Consider the following 10,701-nt stretch of genomic DNA (forward strand, 5'->3'; position numbering starts at 1 on the left):
GAAAATTTACCCCTCTGTCTCCTTTTAAGAGTTTTATGGTTTTAGTTCTTATATCATTGATTCATTTTGAGTTCTTTTTTAAATCTCATGCAGGGTAGGGAGACGTGTGAGTTAGGGATAACTGGGTATGTAGATATCACCTTTTGTTGAAGAGACTGTTCTTTTTCCATTGAATGGTCTGTTTTAGCATCCTTGTTGAAAATCATTTGACATGTGCTCATTTTGGACTTCCAATTCTAATACATTGGTCTGCATGGTTAATCATACGGCAATATACACTTTTGATTACTGTTGCTTTTTACTAAATTTTGAAATAGAGAAGTGTGATTCTTCAAGGCTCCTTGCAATTCCATATGACTTTGAGGATTGGCTTTTCCTTTTCTACAAAAAAATAAAAAATTAAAAAATTGAGATTTTGATAGGATAGCACTGAATCTGTAGATTGCCTTTGGCAATATTGCCATTTTACTAGTATTCTCTTCAGATCCATGAATACGAGTTTTGTTTTTTTTTTAAAGATTCTATTTATTTATTTATTTATTTATTTATTTATTTATTTATTTGACAGACAGAGATCACAAGTAGGCAGAGAAAGAAGGGGAGAGCAGTCTCCCTGCTGAGCAGAGAGCCCGATGCGGGGCTCAATCCCAGGAACCTGGGATCATGACCTGAGCCTAAGGCAGAGGCTTTAGCCCACTGAGCCACCCAGGCACCCCATGAGATATTTTTCTTAAGTATTCTTTAATTTCTTAACTTTTTTTTTCCTTCTGGTAGTTTTAAGTGTGTCAGTCATGTACCTCCTTGGTTGAATTTATTCTATTCTTTCTGATACAATTGTAAATTGAATTGTTTTCTTAATTTCCTTTTTGGATTGTTCTTTGCAAGTGATTTTTCTGTTGCTTTTATCCTGTTAACTGCTGAATTCATTTATTAACTCTAATAACAATTTCATGTGTTTGTATGTATGAGAATTTTCTGTATGTAGGCTTATGTCATTTATAAACAGGTAGTTTTACTCTTTAGAACCTTTCCTATTTGAATGCCTTTGTTTATCCTGCCTGGTTACTCTGGCTAGGACTTCACGTACAATGTTAAATGGAAGTGGCAAGAACAGGCAATTTTGTCTTTTTCCTGGTCCAAGGGGGAAAGTGATTTTTAAAACTTTTATTTTATATGATTCATGCGTTTGAGTAAAGGTATAAAACTCAGCTCTGTATTTCTAATATGTAGTGAGTTGGAGTATGTCATTCTTCTACTTTCTCTGTATTTTAACTTTTTTCTGTAATGAGGATATATATTTTTAGGTTGTGAAAATTATTAAAAGAAGAAAAAGGTGACGGGACACCTGGGTGGCTCAGTTGGTTGGACGACTGCCTTCGGCTCAGGTCATGATCCTGGAGTCCCGGGATCGAGTCCCGCTTCGGGCTCCCAGCTCCATGGGGAGTCTGCTTCTCTCTCTGACCTTCTTGTTCATGTTCTCTCTCACTGTCTCTCTCTCAAGTAAATAAATAAAATCTTTAAAAAAAAAAAAAAAGAAAAAGGTGAATACTTCTCAACAGTAAAACTGTAATCTGGCAATGTCATGAATTGCCTTTGAAGAGGCCTATTAAAAATGTATGTTGAAATGGCTTATAATTTTCACTAGCCAGAACAAATGTAACTAAAGTTTTTCTCCAGGTCACACATTGGATAGAAGAGCAGAAAACCAAAATAGCCATAGAAAAATAAGTCAAAAATACCGAATCTCAAAAACAGCAAAAGATTTTCGGCATGTAATTATACCTTGTGTTGTTCTATAAATTCTCATATTATTTCTCTGAGTGATGTCATCTACCTGACCTCTACCCTCAAGATGTTTTTTAGCAGTACTTTACCCACGTTGTTTCATGTTTCCCATTCTGTGAAATGATTCTTTGTTATAATTAGGATAGTATTATATCCCATAATTGGACTTGAACTTTTTGAAAGCTGGGTTGCAGGGCAGAGAGCTGAGAGCTGTGGTTTAAAACTTGGGTATCTTTAGGTCCCCTGACACTAGCTAACTGAATTATTTCAAGAAGTGATCTTGTGACTAGGCTATAAAACCAAAAACTTCTGAGAGTACATTTGCATTCAGATCCTGTTAGTTTGAAAAATGATTTGGAAAATACAAATTAGAACCAGTTTTTAGTATATCAGTTTCATGAACTGAGTAAAAGGTACTTGTAGTATTTATTATAATTATCCTGTATCATGCATGTTTTAAAAAGGAAATAGAAAATTTTACTTTGCAAGCTCAGTGGTTGGGATATTGATAGTTCATATGAAAAGGACCTTATAGTTTGCATCCTGGTATGTCAAGGTGCTTCCTTAAAATGGTTCACAATGTTAAGGGCTAAAATTAAGGGTAAACTTTATTCCTTCAAATAATCTTTTTTAAAAAGCTTGTGTTTTCTTTGTATCAACATATATGTTTCCATTTTTTCTCTTGTAGTACCTGTTTGAAAATGGTAGAATAGATAACATTTTTACTGAGCCCTATTCCAGATTTATGATTGAACTTACCAAACTCTTGAAAATATGGGAACCTACAATACTTCCTAATGGTAGGATGCTTATCTTTTATTTTGATTCTTTTCATGATATGCCTTCCTAAAGTGCTTAATTTTTATGATTATCTTTTTATAAATTGTTCATTTATATTTCTGTCTTGATTTATAGCATATTTGGACTTCTGAGGAGAAACTCTTTGGTTTATTATTGATTTTAGTAAAATTATAACTTCCATACAGTGTAACAAAAATAAAACTGGAAGTTGTATTTACTTTTTAGAAGCCATTTTTGGTTTGGTAGTGTCAGTGAAGTTGAACACTATACCAGCAGCTAACATATACTTTACTTCTAGACTGTAGAAGTAAAGCGGTGGACCTTCCTCAGTAGTTCGTTATCAGTACCCTGTACTGGTTGTTAGAGGAGTTAAGTCTTCATTGTTGAATTATCTTTGACCATACGTTGTTGGACAACTTCCTCATTTACTCCTGGTCTTAGGCTCCTTGGCTGTGAACAGAGAGGTTGACCGTGACGTTTAGGATTTTGTGCCCCTTTTGGGCAGAGAGCACCTTTGAAGCATTCTGAGCAGGGTGGTGTCTTGATGCATTTAGCATCCAAAGAAGAGACAAGGGAGATAGAGTTGGAAGTAATACATTCTTGCTTGTGGTTATTCTCCCAAGAATAGAATGCATAAGCAGCAACAAAGAGGATTGGTGAGAACATGAGAAAGGACCTGCGTTTAAAGGCTGTCATGAGGAGTGTGCACTTAAAGGTGTACTCATCTTAATTCTTCTGTAGGACACCTGCTTTTCAAAAAGAATCCCATATATGTCATCACAGTAATCACTCTTAATGTAATTTTAAAATAAGAGGGTGTATGAGGGAGGTAGCTGCCTTTTAATGATCTGAGTTAAAATGAAACTGAACCAGTTAATAGTAAGCATAATGATCTCAAACAGGAGTCTGCAAACTGCTTGATCTGGCATGCTTCCTGTTTCTGTATAGTTCCTTGAGTTACAAATGGTTGGAGAAAATCTAAAGAAGAGTAATATTTTGTGAGAAATGAAAATTAAAATTGTATGAAATTTAAATTTCTGTGTATAAGTAAACTTTATTGGTACACACCACACCTGTTTATTTCCATATTGTCTGCTGCTCCCCATCTTCGGTAACAACAGAGTTGTTCAGAGCCTCCGTGTCCCACAGTACTTGAAATATTTACCATCTGGCCCTTTACAAAAAAAGTTAGCCAAACCCTGGTCTAAAATAACAATGGATTAAAACTGTTTCAGAGGATTGCTCATGGCGTCTGCTTCATTGGACTCATCTGCTCGCTCTTTGGGGTGCCTTTTCTGATTTTCCATAGAAGGGAGGAGGGGAGAGGGGAACAATGGGTCGTTTCCTTTAATAGTCCTGTCTGAGAATTTATTACTTGGTCCTGTTTAGCGGGAGCTTAGTACTGTTACTGCTTTCCCCCTTCTTCGGTGCAGGTTACATGTTCTCTCGCATTGAAGAAGAGCATTTGTGGGAGTGCAAACAGCTGGGCGCCTACTCACCCATCGTCCTCTTGAACACCCTCCTTTTCTTCAATACCAAATACTTTCAACTCAAGAATGTGACTGAACACTTGAAGCTTTCCTTTGCCCATGTGATGAGACGGACTAGGACTCTGAAGTATAGCACCAAGATGACATATCTGAGGTTCTTTCCACCTTTACAAAAGCAAGAGTCAGAACCAGGTGTGTGGTGGAGTTTGTGAGATTTTTATTCGAAGTCCGGTTAGTATGTAAATAGAGACTTATCACAGAAGGATAACTAAAAATTCTAGACATGGAAGAGTGTAGCTTTAGATGTAGCTTTAGAGTATAGATGCTTTTTTATTGCCAAGGCTAGGTTAAAGACTTGCCACGATCACGTGCTTCACTGTACTTTTATTGGCTTTTAAATTAGAAATTCGGATTTAATGGTCAGAAGTAGAGCCCAAATAAATCTGTATTGTAAAACTTTCCAGAGAATTTAAACACACAGCTAAGAGTCAGAATCACTGATTTAGAGTTAATAGATCACCCAATTGCTAGTTTAAAGGAACCTAATTTTTAAACCTATTATTTCTAAATCTTGATTGATTGATTTTTAGTTAAAAAAATAGCTAACTAAAACTCTTTATATTAACTGTCAATTTCTGAAGAAACTTAAAACCTGACCTAGAGTATGCAGATGGTGTTTGACTTAATAATTTTCCAACTTTTCAGTCGTGAAAAAGCAACATGCATGCATTCAGTAGAAACTGTACTTTGAATGTGGGTTTGGTATTTTCTTGGGCTAGTGGAATGCAATATGATCCTCACTTGTGATGCTGGGCGGCAACAGTTTGCAGCTCCCAGTCAGCCCAAGGATCACAAGGGTGGACAGTATGCTTATAGCCATTCTGTACCCAGTCAGCCCTTTCACTTTCTAGTATAGTATTTAATCAATGACATGAGGTAGTCAATACTTTAATATAAAATAGCCTTTGTATTGGGGGATTTCTGCGGAGTTGTGGGCTATATAAGTGTTTCGAGCATGTTTTAGCTATGGTGTTTGAAAGGTTACATGTATTAAATGCATTTTTGGTTCGGGGTGGGTTTTTCAGGTTGTAACCCCATTGTATGTCAGGGAAGATCTGTATCAGTTTAGTACACAGTGGAGTAATGTCAGTGGTCAGAATTTTCTTAGAAGGTTTATGGTCTTACATTCCCAACACAGCCTACTCAGTAGTAGTTTGTTTTTAACATTTTAAAAAAACTAACATATTATGGAACTAGAAGTTAAACATATTAATTCTAACCAAAATTGTAAGTTCTAAAATTCCAAAAGTCAAGTTGTTACTTTCTTGGGATAAGAATGAAATATATATATGTTTTGAATGTGAGACTTTAAAAATTACTGAAACTAAAGTCTGTAAAGAATACTTGTGATGTTCATGGTTGTGTTAACTTTTCTTTCAGTTGCTCCTTTCCTTTAGAAAATGTAACACCATAGTGCTTTTTCACCCCATGACTATGTCCTGTCTCCTTTATTTTGCTCATATATAGCCCACTTTATGCTCTTATTGATATTGGGGGCAGGGAGAGGCAATCAGGTAACATTTCCCTGTTTTCTGATGAGGTGCTTTACAAGACTGGTAGTAAGTTCAGCTTCTTTTCTGAATGAATGAGCCTTTATATTTAGGTACCCTCTAAATAGAAAACTGGGGTGAATTTTAAGTAATAACTAATGCAGGAAGCTGGGGAAAGTTCTTTGCCACCTATTAAGAGCAGCTATAAGAAAAGAAGAAAACCTTTTTCTTCAGGTTTGCAGCAGATCCACCACCCACTAATATTCTCTTAAAGCCTGAATGGAGAAAGTAGGAAAGAAACAGCTCTACTTTCCATGTCTTCACCCCAGTTTCTTTTTGATAACCCTTGGTCTCTACAAAATTCTGTTGGGGAAAAGGGCTTGCCCTTTTCTTATCAAATGGTCAACTTGGAATTTCTTTTCCCAACAACGATTCCATTTTTTATAATACTATGACAGCTAGAAGAAACTTGATAATGCCCACTGGACTCTGATGCCCCACGGTAAAAATATTTTCAGGTGAAGAGGTGACAACTTCTCTCTTGATCTCTTCTTTCTAGAAGAGCACTTAGAACCCTTTTTTTCCCTTCTTTATCTTGCTGTGGCTTTAGATATACCTGATGAAATTTCATAGCAAAATCAGGTTCAGAATTAGGACCTAACTCTCTGTACCATGATTTTGCCATGCTAGACCCATTTTGATGAGCTGGAAAACATAAATTTTGCAGAATGGTGGCTTTGATTTGTTCAGTCCTTTTAAGCAGTACTTAAAACACTGTCTAGGGCCTCCGTAGGTGCTCAGTCAGTGCTCATGGGAGGAGAAGGGACTGACAGTTCTGACTGGAAACAAAGCTCAGTGCCTGTCTTGAGACTGGAAGAAAAGATTCTTCTAATATTTTGATTATTATTTCCCATCTCAAGATAAACTAACTGTTGGCAAAAGGAAACGAAATGAAGATGATGAGGTTCCAGTGGGTGTGGAGATGGCAGAGAATACTGACAACCCATTACGATGTCCAGTCCGACTTTATGAGTTTTACCTGTCAAAATGGTAAGCAGCCTTCCTCCGGACTAGGTTCAGCACAGTTCAAAAAGTAGTTAACATGTCTTGGATTTAAGATACTTGAATATCAGAAATACAACTTTTTTTTTGTCCCTTTTCTCATATCTGCCTGGATTTTGGACCCAAAAACAAACTGCTTTATCTTGATAATTGTTTTTCTAAAAATCTCTTCAAAAGCAAGAATCACAGCTATTGTTTGATCTTTACAACTGTTGCTCACCCTTTATGTGGTAACTATGTTGTGATTTTGCTATTTATTTAGGAAAAATTTTAAGAGGAGACGTTGTACTCCTAAATCTGTAAATAGAAAAACAGTTTATTTTTAAGGAATTTCTATTTTTTGAATGGTCTTTCTCTTACAGAAACTTTAAGACTTTAGAGTTATAGGAGCCACACTAAAGCACTTTTTTCTCAGAGAAATGTAGTGACTGGGTTTGCCCCGTGGTAATGTGTACTGAATGCTCCTGGGGATCATTCCAGGATATTGGGTGCTGAGGATATGTGGTTCTCAGCCATAGTGTCATATGTGAGTTGAATTTTTTGTTGCTCCTAATAATGTTTTAAATACTAAAGTTCATGAACGACTTATACTTTGTCTTCTGTTAACATTATACTCACCTCCGGTGAGTATAGAAAATGTGCAGTCACAGGTTGCACCAGGGGGTGAGTGCTTGTAAACTTACTTATCTCCCTGGGTGCATCGCTTATCTATGACATTAGTCACAGTAGGGAAAAAGGCGAGAGCCACTATATTAAAGAGTAGTTACATATTTCCTACATTTTCTGATCCCCAATTTCCTTAGTTTCTTTCTTTCTTTCTTTTTTTTTCCCCTGTGGATAGTTCTGAAAGTGTGAAGCAGAGGAATGATGTGTTTTACCTGCAACCCGAGCGCTCCTGTGTTCCGAATAGTCCCATGTGGTACTCCACATTCCCGATAGACCCTGGGACCCTGGACACCATGTTAACACGTATTCTCATGGTGAGGGAGGTACACGAAGAACTTGCCAAAGCCAAATCAGAAGACTCTGATGTTGAATTATCAGATTAAAGTGGAAGTGGGGTTCCTATTTTCATACACATGGGTATGCACCAAACTGTGAATGCATCCAGCTTTGGAAAACGATGTACAAGTCCAAGTCCTCTTGACTTGATTATAAGATAATGGAAAACAGATGACTCGTGAACCACAGTGTGGATGTACAAATGAAAACTGAAGGAAAGAATATGAACCTGAGAAATGTTGTTCTTTGGCAGTGATATAGTTCTTAGACATCTTCAGAATGACTAACCAATTTCTCTGAGTGGTGCATAATCTTATTTTGTTTGGGAATAACAAATTGTGGAATATTTTTAAGGAAAACTGTTGTATAAAACTCTACCATAGTAACCTTAGACCTTAGAGAGGTAGCTTTGGAATCAAACCTTGGCTGCAGTAGGCTACTTGGGCAAGCCCTATGTGCACGTCAGGGGAGAAATCAGTGCAGAGCTAAGAGTGACATCAGATAAGGACTGTGGGACCCAGACTTGAAGACCCAATAAAAATACTCAACTTTTTTTTAAAAGGTAGAGAGTGATGTGGTCTTGATTTTGATTTTCACTGCCAAGCCAGTTCTGTGAAGGATAGAAGCCTCTGGTGCTTTTGCCATGGGCCCCTCACATCAGGGAAAAAGGCCTTCACTGCTGTTCACACAGTAATGTGTCCCTTCACTTTCTGGGTCTAGCCTTCTCAGCTGTGGGTTTAGATGTGGGTAAATTGAGGTAAAGGGGCTGAAACTCCACGAACTGATTATGCACACAGAAAATCTGTGGAGCCCATTAGACCCCAAGTGTCTTGAAATGTTTGTGGAAAACCCACTAAAATGCCCACTTCTCTGGGTGTCAGCAGCCTTTATTGCTGCTGTCTCATAGCATGAGCTGTGGTACACAGAAATGGGGGTTGTTTTGTTTTCATTTTATCCCCAAATGGCAGCTTTTCTCTCATTGTTTTATCTTCCTGTTTCCCAGATCCTCTTATTTTATCTTTTGCACCAGTTTCTGGAGGCCCTTGTCATTTCAAAAAGAATAGTCTCTCTCCTTATTCTGGCAAACCTGTGAGTGATTCCACAAAGACACAGTATTACTTAGCTGTCAGAATTATGGTAGAAAAGGTCCTAGTACGTTCCTATAAAGCATTTGGAAGATGATCTTATTGCCCTAAGAAACTTGAAAATATGGATTCTGGGGTTAGGATACAAAGACATTGACTGTCTTGCATATCCACAGCAGGTCTTATAGCATTATTCCAGACTCTAGCTGTTGTAGTAGCTCTTTGAGGATTGCAAGTCATAGGTGTGTTTGGCATATCAATCCATCTCCCTCATCTCCATTCTCAGCTTCTACCCCAGAAAATTTTGACTCAAAGCTTTTATGTTGTTGGCCAATCACAGAACTTCTTTAGCTGAGGTGAATTTGACCCTGTAATAGAAATGCAAGAAGTCCAAAAAGCCTCTTAGAAATTTTAACCTTGAAAGACTTTTCAGTATATCCCATTTTTTAGATGGGGGTGGCAGGTGTTTTGGTTTTTTTTTTTTTTTTAAATAAATGAAAGTCATTTAAGTACAATAAAAGTTTAAAAGTAGGCCTTTTGACGTTGTATACTGATGGTTCTGTCCCTCTGCCTGTAACGAATTTCGTTTTGGTTACCAGGAACTTTGTGAAAGAAGTAAATCTGCCCCAATTCTGTATGATTAATTCCATCTGTGTTTGTCATTTCTGACTGGAAAACTTCTTACATCCAGATCTTGTTTGATATGGAGGAAAAGCAACTGGATTGTCTGATAAGTCTGCCAATAAACTATCCAGAAACATCAGTTGTAATAGCCCCCATTATACAAATTTTATGGTTTGTATAAACACTAACATTTCCCCTTCTGTAGTTGTATCAAGAACAAATATTGTTGGCATAGTAGATACATTTGTTAGAAAACACCAGAGAGAAAAAAAGAAGTCTGTATTTTAACTGAGAACAGCTAATACCCAGGTCAATGACTGTATCAGGACTTCAATTGCATGTTAGTCCACAGAGTTGTCCAGACCCTAAATTAATACGTAAAAGAAAATCTTGATTAATTATTGGTCATTCTTCATAAGCATAGCTGTTGATATGTGTGTCAGACTATTTGCTTTTTAAAATTTTATTAAAATTATGTAAAATTGCATTTTTATTTCCAGGGGAGGGAAAAAAAACATCAAACAAGCAAAACATCTAAATTATCCTTTCTGTTCTTTTTTGTTTTTTAACCACTTTTGGGTTTTCCCCTTGCAGAAACTACAGAAATATTCCCTTAGAATAAAATAGTATATTTGTATTTGATGGGTGAGTTATTCCTTTTCTTTGTCTTGAACAAAGTTTAAATATTTTTTTTCTGTTTAACCTTATGTGTATGAGCCAACAGATGGTATATTACTAAGAGAGAGCAGTTTTCAGGAAATAAATTATTTGGTTTTTACTTAGTGCAGTAAGCATATTGTTTCATTGTGAAGTTTTTTCACTTGTTTTCTTTTTCCATCAAAAGACTCGTTCCCATTTTTAGTTAATTAACTATAGGGAGAGCACTGAAAGCTTAGAAATACCAGGTAGTCTATAGGTATATGTTTCATTTCAAGCAAAGTTTTTTGAGATTTACAAAGCTTGCATCAGTTCACCTTGAATGATTCTGAAATTGTGAGACTGGGATAAAGAATATATATCTATTTCTTAAGGATAAATATGTAATTGTGAGACTAAATGGCATTTTCTATCAACTCTCACTCTATCTGGGTATTGTGCAGACCCACTATCAATTCCACATGGACTATTTCTGTCTACTGCCTTTTGGCATTCCTAATTTTGTAGAACAGGACTTTTCCAAGAAGTCTAAAGTAAAATGAGTTTCTACGTATGAATCCCAGTTTTCTATTAAATTCAGAATTTAATTTTCCATGCAAATTAAAAAGTTCACTGTCGTAGTGAGTTGAAATTTGAGGAAAGAAT

At 36.5% G+C, this 10,701-nt stretch overlaps 1 protein-coding gene across 8 annotated transcripts in view; it reads left to right on the plus strand.

Moving 5' to 3' along the window:
* ZMYM4 (zinc finger MYM-type containing 4) overlaps nucleotides 1–10,041 on the plus strand; it is a 154,183-nt gene extending 144,142 nt beyond the window's left edge. For all 8 annotated transcript variants that reach the window (XM_059377223.1, XM_059377225.1, XM_059377227.1 and 5 more), the window contains 4 exons: nucleotides 2,474–2,585; nucleotides 4,020–4,268; nucleotides 6,547–6,676; nucleotides 7,530–10,041. In XM_059377223.1, coding sequence (XP_059233206.1) covers nucleotides 2,474–2,585; nucleotides 4,020–4,268; nucleotides 6,547–6,676; nucleotides 7,530–7,737 — 699 coding nt within the window. In that variant the 3' untranslated portion in view covers nucleotides 7,738–10,041. The remainder of the gene's footprint in view (nucleotides 1–2,473; nucleotides 2,586–4,019; nucleotides 4,269–6,546; nucleotides 6,677–7,529) is intronic.
* Nucleotides 10,042–10,701: the final 660 nt, after the last annotated feature.

The sequence above is a fragment of the Mustela nigripes genome, chromosome 14 (assembly GCF_022355385.1).
Source record: "Mustela nigripes isolate SB6536 chromosome 14, MUSNIG.SB6536, whole genome shotgun sequence".
Classification (NCBI taxonomy): domain Eukaryota; kingdom Metazoa; phylum Chordata; class Mammalia; order Carnivora; family Mustelidae; genus Mustela; species Mustela nigripes.